The sequence below is a fragment of the Nerophis ophidion genome, linkage group LG19 (genome assembly GCF_033978795.1).
Source record: "Nerophis ophidion isolate RoL-2023_Sa linkage group LG19, RoL_Noph_v1.0, whole genome shotgun sequence".
NCBI classification, from domain to species: domain Eukaryota; kingdom Metazoa; phylum Chordata; class Actinopteri; order Syngnathiformes; family Syngnathidae; genus Nerophis; species Nerophis ophidion.
In genome coordinates, this window is record NC_084629.1 from 43,634,048 (window position 1) to 43,661,526 (window position 27,479).

The 27,479-nt window shown below is 41.6% G+C and overlaps 2 protein-coding genes across 2 annotated transcripts; one reads left to right on the plus strand and one right to left on the minus strand.

The window, feature by feature from the left end:
* The first annotated feature begins 285 nt into the window (after positions 1 to 285).
* LOC133538445 (ATP synthase subunit beta, mitochondrial) lies at positions 286 to 15,228 on the plus strand. Its single transcript, XM_061880078.1, has 10 exons — positions 286 to 501; positions 2,924 to 3,097; positions 3,179 to 3,353; positions 7,861 to 7,982; positions 8,060 to 8,244; positions 8,462 to 8,620; positions 14,189 to 14,311; positions 14,407 to 14,619; positions 14,695 to 14,896; positions 14,982 to 15,228. Exons 1-10 carry the CDS (start codon positions 396 to 398, stop codon positions 15,077 to 15,079), a joined length of 1,557 nt encoding a protein of 518 aa, XP_061736062.1. The 5' UTR covers positions 286 to 395; the 3' UTR covers positions 15,080 to 15,228.
* Positions 15,007 to 20,207, minus strand: zgc:172182 (coiled-coil domain-containing protein 89). The gene is made up of 7 exons (XM_061880079.1): positions 19,859 to 20,207; positions 17,818 to 18,290; positions 17,611 to 17,741; positions 15,753 to 15,889; positions 15,614 to 15,690; positions 15,437 to 15,536; positions 15,007 to 15,372 (listed from the first exon to the last, which is right to left on the minus strand). Exons 1-7 carry the CDS (start codon positions 19,961 to 19,963, stop codon positions 15,286 to 15,288), a joined length of 1,110 nt encoding a protein of 369 aa, XP_061736063.1. The 5' UTR covers positions 19,964 to 20,207; the 3' UTR covers positions 15,007 to 15,285.
* Between the last annotated feature and the right edge of the window lie 7,272 nt (positions 20,208 to 27,479).

The following is a 27,479-nucleotide window of genomic DNA, read 5'->3' on the forward strand; positions in this document are numbered from 1 at the left end:
ACCCCAAAAAAAGGGAATAAGCGGTAGAAAATGGATGGATGGATGGATGAGATGCAGCTATCAGAAATGACGTAATAAGCTCATCTGTGTTTTTTACGCTGTTGAACTATTTTTATTTTCAAAACAAAGAAAACAAGTATTTGATTGACACGCCTGTCTCCTTCCGGAAATGACGAAGTCAAGGTCATGAGTGCAGGACAAACTGCGCATGCTCAGCAGTGTCCGGTGGCCAGGAGCCATGAGTGTGTACTTGAGTGCACTGTCCTTTAGCGGCCTGACTGCGCATGCTCAGCAGTGTCCAGTGGACAGGAGCCATGAGTGTGTACTTGAGTGCACTTGCTATCCTTCTGCGTCCTTTAGCGGCCTGACTGTCCTGTCCTTCAGCCTCCTAAAACATGCTCGGGGCGGCTGCACGCTGCTTTTCCAGCGCTCCAAAGACTTTTAAACCTGCTATCAACTCATTGAAGACTTTAGTCGGCCGACATGTGAACTTTACTCCGGGTAAGTTGATGATTGTGCTGTGTTGTCCTCTAAGTGTGCACTCAGCCTCTACTTACTTGTGTTGTGCTGGAAACAGAAGTGTCATTGTCAGGATCTAGTTGATGAATATGTGACGACGACATTTAGTCATTGTTTTTGTTGTTATTCCTGATGCTATCAGGCATGTCTGCTACAATGACATTTAGAAGTCAAACGCCGCTCATTCATTTTAAGTGTAGCTACAATACTTGTGTTGTCTGTTACAATGTACCTAAATAGTCTAACCAACATATTAGTAATAATGTACTTAAATAGTCTAACCAACATATTGGTAATAATGTACTTAGTCTAACCAACATATTAGTAATAATGTACTTAAATAGTCTAACCAACATACCGCTCAGAACCACATTTTTAGATCATTGTGACATTGAAAGTCTGATTTAATGCACCAGGTTGTCAAACCTATATTTGTACAATATAGATCCACTATGGACTGGACTCTCACTATTATGTTAGATGATATAATGTAATAGGGCTTCACGGTGGAAGAGGGGTTAGTGCGTCTGCCTCACAATACGAAGGTCCTGCAGTCCTGGGTTCAAATCCAGGCTCGGGATCTTTCTGTGTGGAGTTTGCATGTTCTCCCCGTGAATGCGTGGGTTCCCTCCGGGTACTCCGGCTTCCTCCCACTTCCAAAGACATGCACCTGGGGATAGGTTGATTGGCAACACTAAATTGGCCCTAGTGTGTGAATGTGAGTGTTGTCTGTCTATCTGTGTTGGCCCTGCGATGAGGTGGCGACTTGTCCAGGGTGTACCCCGCCTTCCGCCCGATTGTAGCTGAGATAGGCGCCAGCGCCCCCCGCGACCCCGAAAGGGAATAAGCGGTAGAAAATGGATGGATGGATGGATATAATGTAATAGTGTGAGAGTCCAGTCCATAGTGGATCTAACATAATAGTGAGAGTCCAGTCCATAGTGGATCTAACATAATAGTGAGAGTCCAGTCCATAGTGGATCTAACATAATAGTGAGAGTCCAGTCCATAGTGGATCCAACATAATAGTGAGAGTCCAGTCCATAGTGGATCTAACATAATAGTGAGAGTCCAGTCCATAGTGGATCTAACATAATAGTGTGAGAGTCCAGTCCATAGTGGATCTAACATAATAGTGAGAGTCCAGTCCATAGTGGATCTAACATAATAGTGAGAGTCCAGTCCATAGTGGATCTAACATAATAGTGAGAGTCCAGTCCATAGTGGATCTAACATAATAGTGAGAGTCCAGTTCATAGTGGATCTAACATAATAGTGAGAGTCCAGTCCATAGTGGATCTAACATTATAGTGTGAGAGTCCAGTCCATAGTGGATCTAACATAATAGTGTGAGAGTCCAGTCCATAGTGGATTTAACATAATGTGAGAGTCTAGTCCATAGTGGATCTAACGTAATAGTGTGAGAGTCCAGTCCATAGTGGATCTAACATAATAGTGAGAGTCCAGTCCATAGTGGATCTAACATAATAGTGAGAGTCCAGTCCATAGTGGATCCAACATAATAGTGAGAGTCCAGTCCATAGTGGATCTAACATAATAGTGAGTGATTCCAGTCCATAGTGGTTCTAACATAATAGTGTGAGAGTCAGGTCCATAGTTGATCTAACATAATAGTGTGAGAATCCAGTCCATAGTGGATCTAACTTAATAGTGAGAGAGTCCAGTCCATAGTGGATCTAACATAATAGTGTGAGAGTCCAGTCCATAGTGGATCTAACATAATAGTGAGAGTCCAGTCCATAGTGGATCCAACATAATAGTGTGAGAGTCCAGTCCATAGTGGATCTAACATAATAGTGTGAGAGTCCAGTCCATAGTGGATCTAACATAATAGTGAGAGTCCAGTCCATAGTGGATCTAACATAATAGTGAGAGTCCAGTCCATAGTGGATCTAACATAATAGTGAGAGTCCAGTCCATAGTGGATCTAACATAATAGTGAGAGTCCAGTCCATAGTGGATCTAACATAATAGTGAGAGTCCAGTCCATAGTGGATCTAACATAATAGTGTGAGAGTCCAGTCCATAGTGGATCTAACATAATAGTGTGAGAGTCCAGTCCATAGTGGATCTAACATAATAGTGAGAGTCCAGTCCATAGTGGATCTAACATAATAGTGTGAGAGTCCAGTCCATAGTGGATCCAACATAATAGTGAGAGTCCAGTCCATAGTGGATCTAACATAATAGTGTGAGAGTCCAGTCCATAGTGGATCTAACATAATAGTGAGAGTCCAGTCCATAGTGGATCTAACATAATTATGTTATGATGTGGGATCAGAGCCGAGGCTGTGGCTTGTGCAGCCCTTTGAGACACTGGTGATTTCGGGCTATACAAGTAAACATTGATTGATTGACTGATGGAAGTCTGTCTGTTCTTCAGGGCGATGCTACACAAACCCAGCTGCTCAGGCAGCTCTGGCCAATGGTCGCATCGTGGCTGTAATCGGTGCTGTGGTTGATGTCCAGTTTGACGAAGGCCTTCCCCCCATCCTCAATGCCCTGGAGGTGGCAGGCCGTGAGAGCAGGCTGGTTCTTGAGGTGGCCCAACATCTCGGTCAGTGGTTCCAATGTGGCACATGACTAGGAGTATGCTTCCAGTAAAATCCCCAAAGTTTCATCTTGTGTGTTCCTTTAGGTGAGAACACCGTGAGGACGATCGCCATGGATGGCACAGAGGGTCTGGTCCGTGGGCAGAAGGTTCTTGACACAGGGGCCCCCATCAGAATCCCGGTAGGGCCGGAAACTTTGGGTAGGATCATGAACGTCATTGGAGAACCCATTGATGAACGTGGTCCAATTAGCACCAAAGAGTAAGTTTTTCTCCCTAACATTTTACTTGTTTTGTGTAGAAGTTTCAGCAAAAAGCTAACACATGATGCAGGTTCTACACATCTGCAACTGACAACCAAGAGTATTTTTTAAAATAAACACTCATATGCATCTGACTATCGGTTTGACAAACAAAGTTTCTGCTCGTCGTACTGTTATTAGGGTAGTGCAGGGTTTGGCAACCCAAAAACGCTGAAAGAGTCATATTGGACCAAAAAAAATAATAAATGTGTCCTGAGCCACAAAAAATTAAAAGCCTTATAAAAGTGTTGCATCAGCCTAGTATCAAAATGACTTTAAAAGTCTTATATAAGTGTTATAATGAAGGCAAGAAATGATGCAAGTGTCTATATTAGTTATATTAGCCTACTATCAAAGGCGATGCAAATCTTTGTTGACAGAAATGTTGTATTGTAATTTTTATTCTACACATTTTTGCACCATTGGAAAGCATTAGTAAAATGGAGGCTTCTTACAGGATGAGATAACTTCTGGAAATGAGTGTCTCAGTATGGCCAAAGGTATAGATGTGTGTGTCCAAGTTCAAGGAAAGGGCAGGCTGTCTTCTTCTAATGGATTTATTACAATCTTTGCAAGCTGCGTAATGTTTGCTGTGGTCTGGAACAACATGGCACACAAACAACTATCAGACATGCAGCCAATATTACATACAGATTATGTTTCATGAGACATGCAAGTATGAATTATATATAGAGGATAAAAGTAAAGGATATTAAATTAGCTCAAATATATCTACAAACGAGGCGTAGTGATGCAATATGTACATACTGCTAGCCGAAACAGCATATGTTAGCATCGATTAGCTTGCAGTCATGGATTGACCAAATATGCCTGATTAGCACTTCAGCAAAGCAATTTAAATCAACAAAGCTCACCATTGTGCATTCACACACAGCATAAAACATTTGGTGGACAAAATGAGACAAAGGAGTGGCGTAAAACACGTCTTTCTGTGGCAGTGTCGGAGAAAATTGTACATGTAAACAAACTACGATGAGTTCAAGGATCGCTGAAATTTGTAGGACAAAATGGTGCTTGCCAAACCCTCTTATCAGTGAAGCATGTTTCATATAAACTGTGGGATTTCTAACAATTAGGAAGGTTTGTGTCATGTTTGTCCTCATATAGAAAATATATGAAAACAAAAAAAAGTTTTTTTCTTCATTTTTTTCCATTTTCACACATCTCAGAAAGAGGTCCAGGGAGCCACTAGGGCGGCGCTAAAGACCCCCGGTTTAGTGGTACTTCTGTTTTTGTTTGTTATTCTTTCCAAAATGAAGACTGACTCGAATGAAAACTGACTAAAAGGTTCTAGTAAGAAATAATAAGACAGCCGTGGGTATTAACACAAAACACATTTTACTGAGGATTATTCTAGTTTTACATTGTGAAAACAATGCAAAATACATGCAAATGATGAACATTTAACATGGAGGGTAAGCCAGAGCTATATGAACGCCACCTTTTCACTTTGCAACTAATTATTTTTTTAATTCAATAGTGTTTAATTCATCTTTTTTATCAAATTGCTGGCAGTTGAAACATTCTTGGTGGGTTATTTTGCATCTGTATTCAATAGCAATAGCAGAGACCATCTGAAAGCCTATTTGCCTAAAGGGGTCATGTTATGATTTGTTTCTCTACATTTCAAAATATATCCATGCGGTCTACATAACATGTAATGGTAGTGCTTAGGTCCAAATTTTGCGCATATTTTGTTTCCCAAACCATTTTCAAGCCATTTTCTGGCCGTCTTTTCAGAATGTGCCGTCTTATTTATCAATCAATCAATCAATGTTTATTTATATAGCCCCAAATCACAAATGTCTCAAAGGACTGCACAAATCATTACGACTACAACATCCTCGGAAGAACCCACAAAAGGGCAAGGAAAACTCACACCCAGTGGGCAGGGAGAATTCACATCCAGTGGGACGCCAGTGACAATGCTGACTATGAGAAACCTTGGAGAGGACCTCAGATGTGGGCAACCCCCCCCCCCCCCCTCTAGGGGACCGAAAGCAATGGATGTCGAGCGGGTCCAACATGATACTGTGAAAGTTCAATCCATAGTGGCTCCAAGACAGCAGTGAGAGTCCCGTCCACAGGAAACCATCTCAAGCGGATCAGCAGCGTAGAGATGTCCCCAACCGATACAGGCGAGCGGTCCATCCTGGGTCCCGACGAGCGGTCCATCCTGGGTCTCGACTCTGGACAGTCAGTACTTCATCCATGGTCATCGGACCGGACCCCCTCCACAAGGGAGGGGGGGACATAGGAGAAAGAAAAGAAGCGGCAGATCAACTGGTCTAAAAAGGAGGTCTATTTAAAGGCTAGAGTATACAGATGAGTTTTAAGATGAGACTTAAATGCTTCTACTGAGGTAGCATCTCGAACTGTTACCGGGAGGGCATTCCAGAGTACTGGAGCCCGAACGGAAAACGCTCTATAGCCCGCAGACTTTTTTTGAGCTCTAGGAATCACTAATACAAGCCAAAATCCTCTTCCAGGCCAACTGCGTCAGCCATGTTGTAGTTTTTAGTGCTTCCATATCAAGTCCGATAGTTAGAACTGTATGCTGCTTTGTATTAAATGTCAACATTGGAGAATTTTAGCTTGCACGTGCATGTATGAGACAGTACGCCACGCAAGGGGATAGAGGAAAAAGAAGGAACTTACTGACTACAACTGAATGAAAATGGCGACTCATGCAAACTTCTTTGAGTTAACCTCTACTATACATAGAGTGAATTGATTAACGTGGACCCCGACTTAAACAAGTTGAAAAACTTATTGGGGTGTTACCATTTAGTGGTCAATTGTACGGAATATGTACTGTACTGTGCAATCTACTAATAAAAGTATCAATCAATCAATCAATCAAAGAGACATCTGCTGATGTAACTCAGGCAAATTATGTCACTAAAGTCTCCAATTCCAAACGCTGTGTTTGACGGAAGTTTGGAAGAGGGCAAGATTATTTTATAAATGTCTTTGCCATGCTCTCTTTGTTTACTTTAACATTTTCAAGACTTATAGGGATGCCAAATACACAAAAACAAGTACCAACATGCAAGACAAGTTGGTTTTGCATAATAGTCCGACTTAAACACCTAAATGCCAAATGGTAAAAAGTGCAGGGAGCACAGTCCTTTTGTTTTTTGGTAGATCCTGTTTCAACACGAAGAAAGGAGACGGACACACAATTGTTCATTGTTCTGTGTGTGTTCTATGAATAACTGCACGCACACACACACATGCAGCCAAAAGTTTAGACACACCTTCTCTTCATTCAATGTAATGTTTTCTTTATTTCCATGACTATTTACATTGTAGATTGTCACATCAAAACTAGGAATGAACACATGTTGAGTTATGTACTTAACAAAAAAAGGTGAAATAACTGAAAACACGTTTTATACTCTAGAACAGGGGTAGGGAACCTATGGCTCTAGAGCCGGATGTGGCTCTTTTGATGACTGCATCTGGCTCTCAGATAAATCACGCTAAGTAATGAATAATTCCGCTGGTAATCACAGTGTCGAAAATAACTTTCAAAATATAAAACATTCTCATGCATTTTAACCCATCCATCCGGTTTCTACCGCACCAGTTCAATAAGTCGCATTAATGGTAAGAAGTATTTTATTTATTGTTGGTTAGCTTCAGAATAACAATGTTATTAAAAAAATAAGATACTTATTATACTCAAAGTGTTGGTCTTACTTAAAAATTCACTCATTGTTGTATTCAGTCTTAAAAAATGTTTTATACGGCTCTCATGGAAATACTTTTTAAAATATTTGGCTTGTATGGCTCTCTCAGCCAAAAAAGGTTCCCGACCCCTGCTCTAGTTTCTTCAAAATAGCCACCCTTTGCTTCATGAGCTTCAAGAGGTAGTCACCTGAAATGGTTTTCACTTCACAGGTGTGTTTGAAGCTCATGGAGAGAATGCCAAGAGTGTGCAAAGCAGGAATCAGAGCAAAAGGTGGCTATTTTGAAGAAACTAAAATATAAAACATGTTTTCAGGTATTTCACCTTTTTTTGTTAAGTACATAACTCCACATGTGTTCATTCATAGTTTTGATGTGACAATGAGCTTAAAAAAAAAGAAAACGCACTGAATGAGAAGGTGTGTGGATAACTTTAGTCCCGTACTGTACATATATACATAATAAAGATCATTTAAAGAATCCCAGGCCCGAAATTGTTTATAAAGTCCGAAATCGAAAAGAACCATTTCCATTCTTGACCGAGACGGAAGCACAACTTGTGGGATTCAGTGTTTTTGTGGAATGATACTGAATATTTTGTTACGTGCAATGTTTGAACGTACGACAACTGAGACAGCTTATGAAAAACCTGTCAAACTTTTGGCAGAATTTGTGTGGAAAATGCAATCGTACTAAATCCGAGGTATCACTGCAGTTGTTTTTGAGTAAAAACATGCTCGTGTTTGCTTCCAGGACTGCTCCTATCCACGCTGAAGCCCCTGAATTCACAGACATGAGTGTGGAGCAGGAGATCTTAGTCACCGGAATCAAAGTTGTAGATCTGCTCGCCCCCTACGCCAAGGGTGGCAAGATTGGTCAGTGGCTCACTTCACTGCCAAGACTATTGCCTTCTAGGAGCAAGCATCTCCTAATCATTGTTGCGTTCTGTCAGGTCTGTTTGGAGGCGCAGGTGTGGGCAAGACCGTGTTGATCATGGAGCTGATCAACAACGTGGCCAAGGCTCACGGTGGCTACTCCGTGTTTGCCGGAGTGGGAGAGCGCACCCGTGAGGGCAACGACTTGTACCATGAAATGATTGAGTCTGGTGTTATTAATCTGAAGGACACTACTTCCAAGGTCATTCCCTCAAAGCTCATACATGAAGCTACACCTGCACAGTCTATTGGGGTCCAACACACTACTTCTTTGCTATCAACTGTATACTATTTGGATGCTTTGGACTCACAGTTCTCTGCTAGTTTTTTTTTTCTTATATAAACCCTAAGCCACATTGTCTGTTCACATGTGTGTAAAATGCTAGATGACATAAGGTGTATCATGTGTGGGCTGTCAGGTAGCGCTGGTGTACGGTCAGATGAACGAGCCTCCAGGTGCTCGCGCCAGAGTCGCTCTCACCGGCTTGACTGTTGCCGAGTATTTCCGCGATCAAGAGGGACAGGATGTGCTTCTGTTTATCGACAACATCTTCAGGTTTACCCAGGCTGGATCAGAGGTATGAAACATGACACTAAGGATGAGCGATGTGGCCTAAAATCAAAATATATATTGCTGCCTTCATCACAATGTATTATTTGCTATGTTGAGTTGTGTTTATGTGGAACATGCATACAATACAATGTAATGCAGCTCACATTTCCACTTGTTTATTTACAGCATGTTCAAAAAGGAGTAGGAAGAAGTTGAGCTTATTTAATTAATCCTACCCCTTTTCATATCATGGCCGTTTTACCCCATTTCTTTGTTCTCTGTAACAGAACAGTAAATAAATAAATATACCATAGGTAAGTAAACAAATATTAAACATAAAAATATATATATATATTTTTTTTTCAAAGGTTCAACATATTTATAATTGTTCTCCTTTGTACTTGGTGAACACTTGTAGTTTGAAGAGTCTCTTAAATGTAATCATAATCTTAATATCTTTACTTAATCCATTCCATATTTTAATCCCACATACTAATATGCTAAGTGTCTTAAGTGTTGTACGTGCATACATCCATCCATCCATCCATCCATCATCTTCCGCTTATCCGAGGTCGGGTCGCGGGGGCAACAGCCTAAGCAGGGAAACCCAGACTTCCCTCTCCCCAGCCACTTCGTCTAGTTCTTCCCGGGGGATCCCGAGGCGTTCCCAGGCCAGCCGGGAGACATAGTCTTCCCAACGTGTCCTGGGTCTTCCCCGTGGCCTCCTACCGGTTGGACGTGCCCTAAACACCTCCCTAGGGAGGCGTTCGGGTGGCATCCTGACCAGATGCCCGAACCACCTCATCTGGCTCCTCTCGATGTGAAGGAGCAGCGGCTTTACTTTGAGTTCCTCCCGGATGGCAGAGCTTCTCACCCTATCTCTAAGGGAGAGCCCCGCCACACGGCGGAGGAAACTCATTTCGGCCGCTTGTACCCGTGATCTTATCCTTTCGGTCATGACCCAAAGCTCATGACCATAGGTGAGGATGGGAACGTAGATCGACCGGTAAATTGAGAGCTTTGCCTTCCGGCTCAGCTCCTTCTTCACCACAACGGATCGGTACAACGTCCGCATTACTGAAGACGCCGCACCGATCCGCCTGTCGATCTCACGATCCACTCTTCCCTCACTCGTGAACAAGACTCCTAGGTACTTGAACTCCTCCACTTGGGGCAGGGTCTCCTCCCCAACCCGGAGATGGCACTCCACCCTTTTCCGGGCGAGAACCATGGACTCGGACTTGGAGGTGCTGATTCTCATTCCGGTCGCTTCAAACTCGGCTGCGAACTGATCCAGCGAGAGCTGAAGATCCCGGTCAGATGAAGCCATCAGGACCACATCATCTGCATACAAATGTTTTAAATTCTATTTTCCTCTGAGGTTATGTTTCTCCTCTTTTGTTGAGAAGAATTGTTGGATAGAATGTCATAGTTTGCATTTTACGTCATTTTAGATGTTTGAAAGTCGTTGGATTTCAATATTTGTGATTGAATAAATAAAGGGTTTGTGTTAGGGCTGCAAATCTTTGGGTGTCCCACGATTTGATTCAATATCGATTCTTGGGGTCATGATTCGATTCAAAATCGATTTTTTATTTTTTTTTCAATTCAACACGATTCTCGATTCAAAAACTATATTTTTCCGATTCAAAACAATTCTGTATTCATTCAATACATAGATTTCAGCAGGATCTACCCCAGTCTGCTGACATGCTAGCAGAGTAGTAGATTTTTGTAAAAAAAAACTTTTATAATTATAAAGGACAATGTTTTATCAACTGATTGCAATAATGTAAATTTGTTTTAACTATTAAAGGAACCAAAAATACGACTTATTTTATCTTTGTGCAAACATTGGACACAGTGTGTTGTCCAGCTAATGAGATGCGATGCAAGTGTAAGCCACTGTGACACTATTGTTCTTTTTGATTATTTGTATAAATGTCTAATGATAATGTCAGTGAGGGATTTTTAATCACTGCTATGCTGAAATTATAACTAATATTGATACTGTTGTTGATAATATTCATTTTTGTTTCGCTACTTTTGTTTTGTTCTGTGTGGTGTTTGTGTCTCCTCAATTGCTCTGTTTATTGCAGTTCTGAGTGTTGCTGGCTCAGCTTTGTTTTTGGAATTGGATTGCATTGTTATGGTATTGCTGTGTAGTGCTTTGTTGGACTGATTTAAAAAAAAATAATCGATTTTTAAAAAATTTGAATAGATTCTGAATCGCACAACGTGAGAATCGCGATTCATATTCGTATCGATTTTTTCCCCGCACCCCTAGTTTGTATGTTCTCTATATCCAACATGATGAATTATTGTAAATGATCTTTTTTGTAACACAGTTAGTGAAATGAAGCGCACATTTGTAATTGTTTCTCCATATTTCTACACAATAAGTCAGATATGTAACACTAGTGAGCAGTAAAGTCATTTTTGGTCCAGAATATGTTTTGCTTTATTCATTATTGACGTGGTTCTTGTGAAGAATAATTACAACTATTTTAAAACGGATTTCTCATTTGGCTGCTGACGTATGCAGTAACATATTGTGTCATTTCAATTTTTTCTCAAAACTAATATTAATTTATTTGCTATTTTACTGTTAATAGCTAGTTACACAATATATTTAAATCTACACTTATGTTAAAATGTAATAAACACTTGTCAGAATCAGCTTTGTTTGCCAAGTAAGTGTAACACACAAGGAATTTGACTCAAATAAAAGTATTTCATGAACTAATATGTTGCAATGATAATAAATAATATTGCAGTGGTGAATAGAGCATAGCAAAAAGATGATGAGATGAACATGAGTTAGTACATTGACAGTGACAGATTAGTTCCGGAGTTATTCATCAGATTGTTGGCCTGAGGGAAGAAGCGTTTATGATGGCTTGTTTTGTCAAACAGTGATTTGTAACGCCTGCTAGAGGGGAGGAGTTTAAACAGTTGATGACCAGGGTGTGAGGGGTCTGCAGTGACGCGACCTGCCCGTTTCCTGACCCTGGACTGCGAGAAGTCCTATCTTTTCTGCAGTTGTAATGCTAGTCTGCTGCAGTCTGTACTTGAGTTGAAGGTCCGACCAGACAGTGATGGAGGTGCACAGGACAGTCTGAATGTGATCAGCAGTTCATGGAGCATGTTGACTTTCTTGAGCTGAAGCAGAAAGTGCATCCATGTGGGAGATCTACTTAACGTCCCACGAGAATCCTGAACCCCAGGTACCTGAAAGAGTACTGTTCAGAAAGGTGAGCGGGGGCTTCTCCTGAAGTCCACTGTCATCTCCACAGTCTTGAGTGAGTTCAGCACCAGATGGTTCTGACTGCACCAGAAACCCAGCTCTACCACCTCCCGTCTATAAGCAGACTGGCCGATAAGACCTGCCAACTTCCAAGAGTTTCACAGTTTCATTGGTGTAGAGCGATACAAGCAGTGGGGAGAAGACACCAGTGCTGATTGTCCCAAGTGCTGGATGTGATGCTTCCCAGCCTTACCTGCTGTGCTGTCAGCCTTGAAGTTGGGATGCAGGATATCTGGACTGAAGGTGTTAAATGCAGAGCTGAAGTCCACCAACAGGATCCTAGTGTAGGTCCCTGGGGAGTCAAGGTGATGCAGGATGTAATTCCGTCCCATGTTGACCTCATCCTCCGCCGACCTGTTTGCCCGATGAGCACACTGCAGGGGGTCCAGCAGGGGGCTTGTGGTGTCTTTCAGGTGGCGTAGCACCAGTCTCTCAAAGTACTTAGTGACCACAGACGCCAGGGCTACAGGTCTTTAGTCATTGAGTTTTGTAATGGCAGGTTTCTTTGGGACTGGGTCCTGGGATGATGGTGAAGCCTTTGAAACAAACACTTGGCACAGCTCATGTGATGAGTTGAAGTTCTGCGTGAAGATGCTGCTCAGCAGACTCTCAGGCAGGAGGGGGACACACTATCTGGTCCTGGAGCCTTTCTGGTCTCTTGTTTTCTGTTGTCTGGATACTTTACATTAGTTTTAGTATCCCCTAATGTAAAGTATCAGTTCAATAGCAGGTATTTACAAGGGCAGTATTGGCCATATCAAAGCTGATACCACCAAGTTTCATCATTTAGTGATTACATTTTTGATCACTTATAATCAGACCAAAACAAAGGATGGTGGTGTAACAATATCAATTAAATATTCAAATTATTTCTTACTTTTGGATCTGAATAAAGTAATTTTGGTTTTTGCCCTTAAAATCCTCCTGTGCTGAGTTTGTAAACAATAATAAACATTTTTTGGGGGGGGAAACAAACGAAAAATGAACTACTGATACTGTACTTTGGTTTCCTTACTGTCGCTATTTGATATGCCCACCTTCAAAAGGTTTTGTTGAGTAGTTTGCAAACCTTCCTACAATGTGTAGTGTAGCATGTTTAGCTATTCCTCGTCCTCCGGTGATTATACTTGTAAGAAACAGTTTGTTAGAGGCGAGGATTGCTGACTTGGACAGTAGTGGCGAGGCTGCATATCGGGATGAGGTGGAGAAGCTGTCGGATTGGTGCAAAGTCAACAACCTGGCCCTGAACACCTCCAAGACCAAGGAGCTGGTCATAGACTTCAGGAGGAAAAAAACGGACATCCTGCCCCTGATCATCAGTGGTGACTGTGTGGAGAGGGTCTCCGACTTCCGCTCCCTGGGAGTCCACCTGCCCGACGACCTATCCTGGAGCACCAACACCACGGCTACCATCAAGAAGGCACACCAGAGACTGCACTTCCTGAGAATACTCAGGAACAAGCACCTCTCACAGGAACTGCTGGTGTCCTTCTACCGGTGCTCCATTGAGAGCATCCTGACCTACTGCATCTGCGTGTGGTTCAGCAGCTGCACGGCCGCAGAGAGAACGGCGCTCCAGAGAGTCATAAAGACCGCCCAGAAGTTAATCGGATGCCCCCTAACCCCCCTGGCTGACCTGTACAGCTCCCGCTGTCTCAGGAAAGCACAGAGCATCCTGAAAGACCCATTCCACCCCGGGCACAGCCACCTGGAACTGCTACCCTCAGGCAGACGCTACAGGGTGCTAAAAGCGAGCACCAATAGACTAAAAAATAGCTTTTACCCAAGAGCCATAGTAGCACTAAACAGGCACTGAGTGTCCATATGTCCATCATGTCCTCATGTGTAATGTTTAAATGTTTTTCTATTTTTTTGGACTACAATGTGAAATAATGTTTTATGTATGTATACATAGATACATCTGTCATCTCTATCTTTTTTTTTTTTTAATTTATACTACCATATTGTATATGCACCTTAGGAGGAGCTGCTCCAATTTCGTTGTTCTTTGAACCTGTTCATTGCAATAATGACAATAAAACTCTATTCTATTCTAGTGGCTTTGCACTGTGGAGAGATGTTAGCAAAGAGCTAGAATTCGGACGCGTTTGTTTGCTTGTCACTTTCAAATTCTCATGCTGTCACAAAATAACCATAATATTAAAAGAGCTCTTATCATTGGCCAAATGTTTGTCACCTCTAAAGTTTGGTATATTGTACACTACACCCAAATACATTCATATATTTATTTGAGAAGATCATTTCAGTCGCCTAATTGTCCTGCAGGTGTCTGCCCTGTTGGGTCGTATCCCGTCTGCCGTGGGGTACCAGCCCACCCTGGCCACTGATATGGGTACCATGCAGGAACGAATTACAACCACCAAAAAGGGTTCCATCACTTCAGTACAAGTAAGTTGTGACTGGATGACATTTATGCCACATCCATTTTCTACCGCTTGTCCCTTCCCGGGTGGCGGTGGTGCATTGACTCCAATGTGTTTCAGGCCATCTACGTGCCTGCAGACGACTTGACCGACCCAGCTCCTGCCACAACCTTTGCTCACTTGGATGCCACCACCGTGCTGTCCCGTGCCATTGCTGAGCTGGGCATCTACCCGGCTGTGGACCCGCTTGACTCCACCTCCCGCATCATGGACCCCAACATTGTTGGGTCTGAGCACTATGACATTGCTCGAGGTGTACAGAAGATCCTCCAGGCAAGACTTGTGATGTGTCAACTTTTTAATAGCCAGTAAGAACATGTTTGAATGATTCAACAACTTTTCTTTCAGGACTACAAATCCTTGCAGGACATCATTGCTATTCTGGGTATGGATGAACTGTCCGAGGAAGACAAGCTGACTGTAGCCCGTGCTCGTAAGATCCAGCGTTTCCTGTCCCAGCCTTTCCAGGTGGCTGAAGTCTTCACTGGCCACATGGGAAAGCTTGTGCCTCTGAAGGAAACAATCAAAGGCTTCCAGAGCATTCTTGGAGGTTAGTGCTTCACCACAACACTCCCAAAATGACATGGAACTGAAGCATTATTAAGTTGAACTTCTGTTCCTTCCTTTTTGTCCAGGTGAATATGATGCCTTACCTGAGCAGGCTTTCTATATGGTGGGTCCCATTGAAGAAGTGGTTCAAAAGGCTGAGAAACTGGCAGAGGAACACTCTTAAGTGCTGACATATGGAAGCTTCTCTAAACTGTACAGTATCACTTCTATTGAGGAACTTTTCATGTGTCTTGCTAATAAGTATGTTGTCTTTTTCTTTTATTGATCCGGAAAAACTTAGGATATTAAAGATGACATTGTAATATATAATAATGCTCATAGTTTCTCATTGGAACCTGGTATTGAGAAAGATTTGTAAAATCTGTAGGATTAGCTCCTCAAGTGTCGTAGTATCTTGTTCAACTCTCTTTCTTTGTTAAGGAGACCGGTGCTGTGTTCTTTGAAGGCCTCAAAGTCCTGTAGACGAAGATTTTGATGTCAAGTTTGAATATCTGCTGAATTATGTAACTCGAAAACCAACCTTGTTGAGCATCTCATACTTTGTCTTGGCTTCTTCGATGGCCATTTTGAGAGACTTCACTTTTTTATCTGCATTAACTGCTTCTGCTTCACGTTTAAACCTGAGACAAGGACACATTTTGGCATTTATACTCTTCATTTAACAGCAACAATAATTAGAAATGTAATCACAACTTACCTTTCTTCTACTCTTGTCCGGGCTCTCTTCTGCTCCTTGTATTGTAACTCTAGATGCCGGAGTTCCTCATGCTTCTCCTGGACTTACACAAGTGTGTTCTCCTGTCAACCGATACTTTCTTTTACCCCCAAAATCTTACCTGGATGGTGTTCTCTCTTTCCACACAGATGCGCAGCAGCTTGTCCCGCTCTTTGGTGAGGCTGCTAATGCTTTTGCTCATAGTGGCTTCCTTCAAAGTGTGCTGATCCTCTGCTTTATGAACTTTCAGCTTTAATTCTGGTGAAAAAGCCAATGTTTCAATGCTGTACATACAGTCATGTTACCTCCATTGACAAACACAGGTGTGAACACTTGGCAAAACGTGTCCCCTTGAAGGGACTGGCAAGCACAGATGTCGAGGAGAACTGTTTGTTCATTTGTTTTAGCTCGCTCTGTCGATCGCCATGGACGAGTCCATCTTTGGCACCCTACCAGTCGATCGCAAAAATATTGGAAAAAAAAACTAATAATATGACATCAGTGACATCCCACCCAGTGAATTACCAACTGAGCCAGCATTTTAACCCCTGAACACGCCCGCATGCCTCTGCCTTCAGCCTCTCTTCCCGGGCTCTCCACCCCCCCCCCCGAGCATGGCCACAAAGGGGCGCTGCATGACCTGCTCATAAATCATCCAGCTGCAACAATGCATTAAGGCTGATTGTCGCAAAGCATCAGACATTTTCTAGCATCCAACATCAAACAACTCTTCTCTCAACCACGAGTCCATGACCATCATTGCTCATCTGCAGTGTTCTGATAATTACCTTTAAAGAGTCATTATAGTTACTCGTGACTGTACCAAAAAAGTAGTTGAATTACTAATGGAATTACTCTTTAATGAATGTATTTACTAGGGAAAGTCATTTTTACATGGTGATTGCTCATGATTGGTGATTTAACCCCCAATTCCGAGCCTTGATGCTGAGTGCCGAGCAGGGAGGTCATGGCTCCCATTTTTATAGTCTTTGGTATGACTCGGCTGGGGTTGGAACTCACGACCTACCCATCTCAGGGCGAACACTCATATGTCTGTGTTATATATGCATGCATATATATATATATATATATATAAATGATAAATGGGTTGTACTTGTATAGCGCTTTTCTACCTTCAAGGTACTCAAAGCGCTTTGACATTACTTCCACATTTACCCATTCACACACTGATGGAGGGAGCTGCCATGCAAGGCGCCAACCAGCACCCATCAGGAGCAAGGGTGAAGTGTCTTGCTCAGGACACAACGGACGTGACGAGGTTGGTGCTAGGTGGGAATTGAACCAGGGACCCTCGGGTTGCGCACGGCCACTCTACCACTGCGCCACGCCGTCCCTATATATATATATATGTATATGTGTGTGTGTGTGTATATATATATATATATATACACAGGGGTAGGGAACCTATGGCTCTAGAGCCAGATGTGGCTCTTTTGATGACTACATCTGGCTCTCAGATAAATGTTAGCTGACATTGCTTAACACACTAAGTGAGGAATAATTCTGCTGGTATTCACAGTGTTAAAAATAACGTTCAAATTATAAAATATTCTCATGCATTTTAATCCAACCATCCATTTTCGATCGCACCTGTTCAAGAAGTTGCATTAATGGTAAGAAGTATTATATATGTATTATTGGTTAGCTTTAGAATAACAATGTTTTTAAAAAGAATAAGAAACTTATTATACTCTAAAAATGCACGCATTTAGTCGTATTCTGTGTTACATAATATGATATGGCTCTCACAGAAATACATTTTGAAATATTTGGCTTTCATGGCTCTCTCGGCCCTGATGTAGATACAGACAGGAGCAGGATCTAATTGCCTATCAATCTTTGCCCATTTGTCTAATTCCTCCAAAACGTTTAACATATTTGTAAGACATGTACGCTAACATGTCCTCCAAAGCATTTTGAGAAAAGCAGTCATCACATAGAGCAGACTAGATGTTTACCTTTGCACATCTGCTCTGCAGCTTCATGTTGTTTCTTGGATACATGCAGTTGTTCAAGTAGTGCTGCCTCCCTCTCTTCATGCTCTGATAATTGCGTAAAGGATGTCGATTCAATTTCTGCCATTTTCTCCCTTTGGAACAGAAGGTACACGTTTAGCATTGGGGCTGACGTCCAGTGGTTCTTGGCACTAGACAAACACATCTTACTGATATTCCCGCTCCTTGTTTGTGAACTCCTCTGTCAGCACTTTGATGTCCAGTGCAAGTTGTTCCAGCACCATCTCTTTATCATGCAACTTCTGGGAGAAAAGGGAGTCGTTTTCCTTCTGCAGTTGCTTGTTCTCCAGCTTCAACTGAGCGTTCTGATGTTTGTACTCTTCCATGAACACGATGATCGATCGACTGTTGGCGTCTAAATCCATGAAGCGCTTTTCTACCACCTCTGCTCGAGCCTGCTTTTGCGACATTTCTTTCTGACAGATCTCAAGTTGCATCTCTAGCTGTGCGTTGGCCTGCTGCAGGTTTTGACTTTGGTGGAACAGTTCGTCGGATCTGTCTTTCAGTACACAGATCAGATTGGACTGTTCTTTGACTCTGGACTGGAGCATTAATGTGTCTGTAAACTCTTCTGTCGAGAGGTTATGACATTTCTCCAGTGTCCTCTGGTTGATGTCCATAAGCTGGTGGGGGAAAGCCAAGACAACTAAGTGTTGGTGAGAGTGGTCAGGACAGTGTGGATATGGTTGCCCACCCGATGAGGTACAATTTCTACATACACAAAGAAAAATGTCACATTTGCCACCACACAGTGTGCATTTTTTTTTGGGGAATTTTTCCAATGACTCACAATCTCTGTGGGACAAGAACACTTGTCTTTCTCAAATAAACACTCGCAAGAGTCATTTAAAAATGCAGGTAATGGGGATTCTTTAAAATAACCTTCAACAATGTTTTATATACCTTGTCTAAGTATGTACATCACTTAGTAACATTCATGATATGTACAAACCTCAAAAGCAGTGACTTTTCACGTGTGAATGGTAAATAAAAAGAGGATGGAATTATTTGCAAATCCTTTTCAACTTATATTCCATTGATTAAACTGCAAAGACAAGATATTTCATCTTCACACTGAGAAATGTCATTTTTTTTGTAAATAATCATGAAGTTAGAATGTAATGGCAGCAACACATTGCAAAAAAGGCATTTTTACCAGTGTGTTACATGGCCTTTCCTTTTAACAACACTCACTAAATACATACAGCTTATGGAGCAACATGTGTTGCCATCCAAGCAACATTATCATGAACGCCCCTGCTTATTTCAGCAAGACAATGCCAAGACACGTGTTACAACAGCGTGGCTTCATAGTAAAAGAGTGCAGGTACTAGACTGGCCTGCCTGTAGTCCAGACATTGCAAATGTGTGAAGGCTAAAATATGAGGCAGGAGACTGTTGAACAACTTAAGCTGTACATCAAGCAAGAATGGGAAAGAATTCCACTTCAAAAATGTGTCTCCTCAGTTCCCAAATAAGCAGGGGCGTCCATGATAACGTTGCTTGGATGGCAACACATGTTGCTCCATAAGCTGTATGTATTTAGTGAGTGTTGTTAAAAGGAAAGGCCATGTAACACACTGGTAAAAATGCCTTTTTTGCAATGTGTTGCTGCCATTATATTCTAACTTCATGATTATTTGCAAAAAAAAAATGTTTTCTCAGTGTGAAGATGAAATATCTTGTCTTTGTAGTCTATTCAATTGAATATAAGTTGAAAAGGATTTGTTGTATTCTCTTTTTATTTAGCATTTACACAACCTGACAACTTCACTGCTTTTGGCTTTTGTATTCAAACTTTGGACAATATCCATCTATTTTCTACCGCTTGTCCCTTTTAGGGTGGCAGGGTGTGCTGGAGCCTGTCCCAGCTGCATTCAGGCGGAAGGCGGAGTACACCCTGGACAAGTTGCCATCTCATCGCAGACTTTGGACAATATCTGATCAAAGTTGTCTAAATAATTAAATAAAAGTTATAGATTTGAGTGTAGGGCTGAGGCATTGACAAATCTGAGCAAAATAAAATCGTTTTTAAAGTAACCCAAATGTTTTACCGTCCTTAAGAACTTTATGATGTCCTGTTTGGCTTTAAAGGCGGTAAAGAAGCAGACGGTTGCCAAGGAAACAACAAAAATGGAGACAATGTGTTGATGTTCGAGGTGCAGCCTGCAGGGAAGTAAGAGAGACTTACTGCGACGTTGAGGGTGAGAGCAGAGATGATGGGAGACATCTGCACTTTGTCTTCGGACTTGCAGTTGATGTTCACAAGCTCAGACTTCTTCCGTCTGCTCGTCATTTTACGACGTCGGCGCCTACTTGAAGGACGCCGGAAGTCTTTTCAAAAGTTCCATGAGACAAATTCCACTCGCCGCTCGGAGGTAAGTTGACTTCTTGCTGGGTTTATTTCAAGTGCTGCACTTGTTTGTGTCTGCAAGTTTCCAGGACACCGCGCGGACCTCGTGACGTCACCGCCGCGTGCCTCTCTCGTCCTCTCCTTGTAGCGACGCCACGACCTGCATCAATGTACGTGCACACCTGCATTACAGGTAAGCACAAGTACATAGCATCAATATACGTGCACACCTGCATTACAGGTAAGCACAATTACATAGCATCAATATACGTACACACCTACATTACAGGTAAGCACAAGTACATAGCATCAATCTACGTACACACCTACATTACAGGTAAGCACAAGTACATAGCTTCAATATACGTGCACACCTGCATTACAGGTAAGCACAAGTACATGTAGCATCAATATATACGTGCACACCTGCATTACAGGTAAGCACAAGTACATGTAGCATCAATATACGTACACACCTACATTACAGGTAAGCACAAGTACATAGCTTCAATATACGTGCACACCTGCATTACAGGTAAGCACAAGTACATAGCATCAATATACGTACACACCTGCATTACAGGTAAGCACAAGTACATAGCATCAATATACGTACACACCTACATTACAGGTAAGCACAAGTACATAGCATCAATATACGTGCACACCTACATTACAGGTAAGCACAAGTACATAGCATCAATATACGTGCACACCTGCATTACAGGTAAGCACAAGTACATGTAGCATCAATATATACATGCACACCTGCATTACAGGTAAGCACAAGTACATAGCATCAATATACGTACACACCTGCATTACAGGTAAGCACAAGTACATAGCATCAATATACGTACACACCTACATTACAGGTAAGCACAAGTACATGTAGCATCAATATACGTGCACACCTGCATTACAGGTAAGCACAAGTACATAGCATCAATATACGTGCACACCTGCATTACAGGTAAGCACAAGTACATGTAGCATCAATATATACGTGCACACCTGCATTACAGGTAAGCACAAGTACATGTAGCATCAATATATACGTGCACACCTGCATTACAGGTAAGCACAAGTACATAGCATCAATATACGTGCACACCTACATTACAGGTAAGCACAAGTACATAGCATCAATATACGTACACACCTGCATTACAGGTAAGCACAAGTACATAGCATCAATATACGTACACACCTGCATTACAGGTAAGCACAAGTACATGTAGCATCAATATATACATGCACACCTGCATTACAGGTAAGCACAAGTACATAGCATCAATATACGTGCACACCTGCATTTACAGGTAAGCACAAGTACATAGCATCAATATACGTACACACCTACATTACAGGTAAGCACAAGTACATGTAGCATCAATATACATACACACCTGCATTACAGGTAAGCAGAAGTACATAGCATCAATGTACGTGCACACCTGCATTACAGGTAAGCACAAGTACATGTAGCATCAATATATACATGCACACCTGCATTACAGGTAAGCACAAGTACATAGCATCAATATACGTACACACCTGCATTACAGGTAAGCACAAGTACATAGCATCAATATACGTACACACCTACATTACAGGTAAGCACAAGTACATGTAGCATCAATATACGTGCACACCTGCATTACAGGTAAGCACAAGTACATGTAGCATCAATATACGTACACACCTACATTACAGGTAAGCACAAGTACATAGCATCAATATACGTACACACCTACATTACAGGTAAGCACAAGTACATGTAGCATCAATATACGTACACACCTACATTACAGGTAAGCACAAGTACATGTAGCATCAATGTACGTGCACACCTGCATTTACAGGTAAGCACAAGTACATAGCACCAATATACGTACACACCTGCATTACAGGTAAGCACAAGTACACGTAGCATCAATATACGTGCACACCTGCGTTACAGGTAAGCACAAGTACATAGCATCAATATACGTTCACACCTACATTACAGGTAAGCACAAGTACATAGCTTCAATATACGTGCACACCTGCATTACAGGTAAGCACAAGTACATGTAGCATCAATGTACGTGCACACCTGCATTTACAGGTAAGCACAAGTACATGTAGCATCAATGTATGTGCACACCTGCATTTACAGGTAAGCACAAGTACATGTAGCATCAATATATACGTGCACACCTGCATTACAGGTAAGCACAAGTACATGTAGCATCAATATATACGTACACACCTGCATTACAGGTAAGCACAAGTACATAGCATCAATATACGTACACACCTGCATTACAGGTAAGCACAAGTACATGTAGCATCAATATATACGTACACACCTGCATTACAGGTAAGCACAAGTACATAGCATCAATATACGTGCACACCTGCATTTACAGGTAAGCACAAGTACATAGCATCAATATACGTACACACCTGCATTACAGGTAAGCAGAAGTACATGTAGCATCAATATACGTGCACACCTGCATTACAGGTAAGCACAAGTACATAGCATCAATATACGTGCACACCTGCATTTACAGGTAAGCACAAGTACATGTAGCATCAATATATACGTGCACACCTGCATTACAGGTAAGCACAAGTACATAGCATCAATATACGTGCACACCTGCATTACAGGTAAGCATAAGTACATAGCATCAATATACGTACACACCTGCATTACAGGTAAGCACAAGTACATGTAGCATCAATATATACATGCACACCTGCATTACAGGTAAGCACAAGTACATAGCATCAATATACGTATACACCTGCATCACAGGTAAGCACAAGTACATGTAGCATCAATATATACATGCACACCTGCATTACAGGTAAGCACAAGTACATATCATCAATATACGTACACACCTACATTACAGGTAAAGCACAAGTACATGTAGCATCAATATACGTACACACCTGCATTACAGGTAAGCACAAGTACATGTAGCATCAATGTACGTGCACACCTGCATTTACAGGTAAGCAGAAGTACATAGCATCAATGTACGTGCACACCTGCATTACAGGTAAGCACAAGTACATGTAGCATCAATATATACGTGCACACCTGCATTACAGGTAAGCACAAGTACATGTAGCATCAATATACGTGCACACCTGCATTACAGGTAAGCACAAGTACATAGCATCAATATACGTACACACCTGCATTACAGGTAAGCACAAGTACACGTAGCATCAATATACGTGCACACCTGCATTACAGGTAAGCACAAGTACATAGCATCAATATACATACACACCTGCATTACAAGTAAGCAGAAGTACATAGCATCAATGTACGTGCACACCTGCATTACAGGTAAGCAGAAGTACATGTAGCATCAATATACGTGCACACCTGCATTACAGGTAAGCACAAGTACATAGCATCAATATACGTGCACACCTGCATTACAGGTAAGCAGAAGTACATGTAGCATCAATATACGTACACACCTGCATTACAGGTAAGCAGAAGTACATGTAGCATCAATATACGTGCACACCTGCATTACAGGTAAGCACAAGTACATAGCATCAATATACGTGCACACCTGCATTTACAGGTAAGCACAAGTACATAGCATCAATATACGTACACACCTGCATTACAGGTAAGCAGAAGTACATGTAGCATCAATATACGTGCACACCTGCATTACAGGTAAGCACAAGTACATGTAGCATCAATATATACGTGCACACCTACATTACAGGTAAGCACAAGTACATAGCATCAATATACGTACACACCTGCATTACAGGTAAGCAGAAGTACATGTAGCATCAATATACGTGCACACCTGCATTACAGGTAAGCACAAGTACATAGCATCAATATACGTACACACCTGCATTACAGGTAAGCAGAAGTACATGTAGCATCAATATACGTGCACACCTGCATTTACAGGTATGCACAAGTACATGTAGCATCAATATACGTGCACACCTGCATTTACAGGTATGCACAAGTACATGTAGCATCAATATACGTGCACACCTGCATTACAGGTAAGCAGAAGTACATGTAGAATCAATATACATACACACCTCTATTACAGGTAAGCACAAGTACATGTAGCATCAATATATACGTGCACACCTACATTACAGGTAAGCACAAGTACATAGCATCAATATACGTACACACCTGCATTACAGGTAAGCAGAAGTACATGTAGCATCAATATACGTGCACACCTGCATTACAGGTAAGCACAAGTACATAGCATCAATATACGTACACACCTGCATTACAGGTAAGCAGAAGTACATGTAGCATCAATATACGTGCACACCTGCATTTACAGGTATGCACAAGTACATGTAGCATCAATATACGTGCACACCTGCATTTACAGGTATGCACAAGTACATGTAGCATCAATATACGTGCACACCTGCATTACAGGTAAGCAGAAGTACATGTAGAATCAATATACATACACACCTCTATTACAGGTAAGCACAAGTACATGTAACATATCTATGTCTCACAAGAAGATGTTTTAGACGAGGACATGACATTTATTTATGGAACACCTTTCATTGTTATGCTAAGCTCCAATCAAGGTTGGAAGTCATTTCCCAAAATCACCGATATGAAACACTTCAAATAGTTACAACTTCTTTAAGTGTATTTTTTGATAACTACACACTTGAACTTTTTGTGGCGTTGCATTAAATCGGGAGTCGGCAACCCGCGGCTCTTTAGCGCCGCCCTAGTGGCTCTCTGGAGCTTTTTCAAAAATGTATGAAAAATGGAAAAAGATGAGGGGGAAAAATATATTTTTTTGTTTTAATATAGTTTCTGTAGGAGGAAAAACATGACACAAACCTCCCTAATTGTTATAAAGCACACTGTTTATATTAAACATGCTTCACTGATTCCAGTATTTGGCGAGCGCCGATTTGTCCTACTATTTTTGGCGGTCCTTGAACTCACCCTAGTTTGTTTACATGTTTAACTTTCTCCGACTTTCTAAGACGTGTTTTATGCCACTTCTTTTTCTGTCTCATTTTGTCCACCAAACTTTGAACGTTGTGCATGAATGCACAAAGGTGAGTTTAGTTGATGTTATTGACTTGTGTGGAGTGCTAATCAGACATATTTGGTCACTGCAAGCTAATTGATGCTAACATGCTATTTAAGCTAGCTGTATGTACATATTGCATCATTATGCCTCATTTGTAGCTATATTTGAGATCATTTAGTTTCATTTAAGTCCTCTTAATTCAATTTATATCTCATGACACACTATCTGTATGTAATATGGCTTTTAATTTTTTGCGGCTCCAGACATATTTGTTTTTCTATTATTGGTCCAATGTGGCTCCTTCAACATGTTAGGTTGCTGACTCCTGCATTAAATGTAACATTTCCACACTTGTTATGCTAGGATACAAATACTGACTTTCACCAAACTGCCAGCTTTCAAACTTCTCGTATCTCACTGGCAGCAAACAACAAGCTGCTCCACATTTAAAAGCTGTGTGTGTACCGCATCAACCATTTCAAACATGTCCATATGTGGAATACAAATATAGGATGCAATTTGTACTAATGTGAGAATGTTTAAGAAACAATACAAGCTTCTGGTGTTACCATGAATTGATTAACGTGGACCCCGACTTAAACAAGTTGACAAACTTATTGGGGTGTTACCATTTAGTGGTCAATTGTACGGAATATGTACTGTACTGTGCAATCTACTAATAAAAGTATCAATCAATCAATTGATGTACCGTATTTTCCGCACTATAAGGCATACCTTCAATGAATGGCCTATTTCAAAACTTTGTTCATATATAAGGCGCAGCGCATTATAAGGCGCATAGAATAGATGCTACAGTAGGCAAGGATTGCATTATGCATCCTTTAAATCAGGGGTTTCAGACACGCGGCCCGCGAGACGTTATTTTGCGGCCTCCACCATAATATGAAAGTTTAATGTTAGTGCGGCCCGCAAAGTTTTATAAGAATGGTGCCTGACAGCGTTGTGTTATCTGGGTCCAAAATGGCTCTTTCAAAGTTCTGGCTTGCCTACCCCTGCGTTAATGGAAAAGCGGCAAATGAGTGAAAGCGACAGAGACGTTGCCATGAAGACGAGGGTTCTCTTACGTGCCTGGCTGCAGTCACACCGCGACACCTGTCCGTCAGTAATAACAGTCCCCGATAACCTGGACCAATTCAAACCGTTATTTGTTGTTTTGTTTAATTTGTATTGCCTCACACGATGAACACGACATCAATTTCTGTATGACAGTGGATAACACTCCAGGAGCCGTCACTTTTTTTGCGCTCGCTATCCAGGTACTTTCCTGGCTATTATTCTCCGACCGCCGTGTTGCCGTAGGGAGGAAAAACAGAACAACACACATTGCGGAAATAACATTATTCTCCGTACATCAGCTAAATACAAATATATTCCACAACCCCAAATGTGTCTTTTTCAAAGCCTGCAGTGAAGAGAAGATTTTGTGATGAGCAAAGACAATTCCAGGAAAAGTGGGAGATGCAATATTGTTGAGCACTGGGGCAGCCCGACATGTCTTATTTGCACACAGAAAGTTGCGCTGCACAAGGAATACAATTTGAAACGTCATTATACAACTTGACATGCTGAGGAGTATGCAACATTTTTTTTAAGAAATCTTTTCTCGCGGCCCAGCCTCACCCGGACCCTGCATCCAGTGGCCCCCAGGTGAATGGAGTTTGAGACCCCTGCTTTAGATGGAGCTGCGCTAAAGGGAATGTCAACAAAACAGTCAGGTAGGTCAGTCAAACTTTATTAATAGATTACAAACCAGCGTTCTGACAACTCCGTTCACTCCCAAAATGAATAAACAGCTGTTTTATTATTTATCCCCATTCAATAAACAGGTAAACAGTCTGATACTGTTACGGTAAATCAAAGGTTAGTGCAATCACAATATAGTAACACTGGAAATAGTGCAAAGCAATAATATATTAATAACTCAATGTTGCTCAAACGATAATGTCACACAATACAACACACAAATTAAACATATAAAGCTCACTTTATTAAGTTATTCCTCATCCACGAATCACTCAAATTCTTCTTCTTCAGTGTTGGATTCAAATATTTGGGCGAATACGGCATCCAAGTCCTCATTAAAGGAGTCAGTGTCGCTGCTGTTAATGTTCAATTCTCTCACTGCTGCTCTATTCCCGTCTTCTACTGTGTGACTGATCGCCTTGACTTTAAACTCTGCGTCGTAAGTGTGTCTCTTAATAGGAGACATTTTGGGGTCGTTACATAAACACACAGAAACGGCACGCCTCCCACAATCATATTTCCCAGCATGCACCGCACTTCTAACTCTACGGGGGGAAATGAAGTCGTTGGCTTCTTACCGTGGTTGCGAGACCTGTTGTGGCTCAATATTGGTCCACATA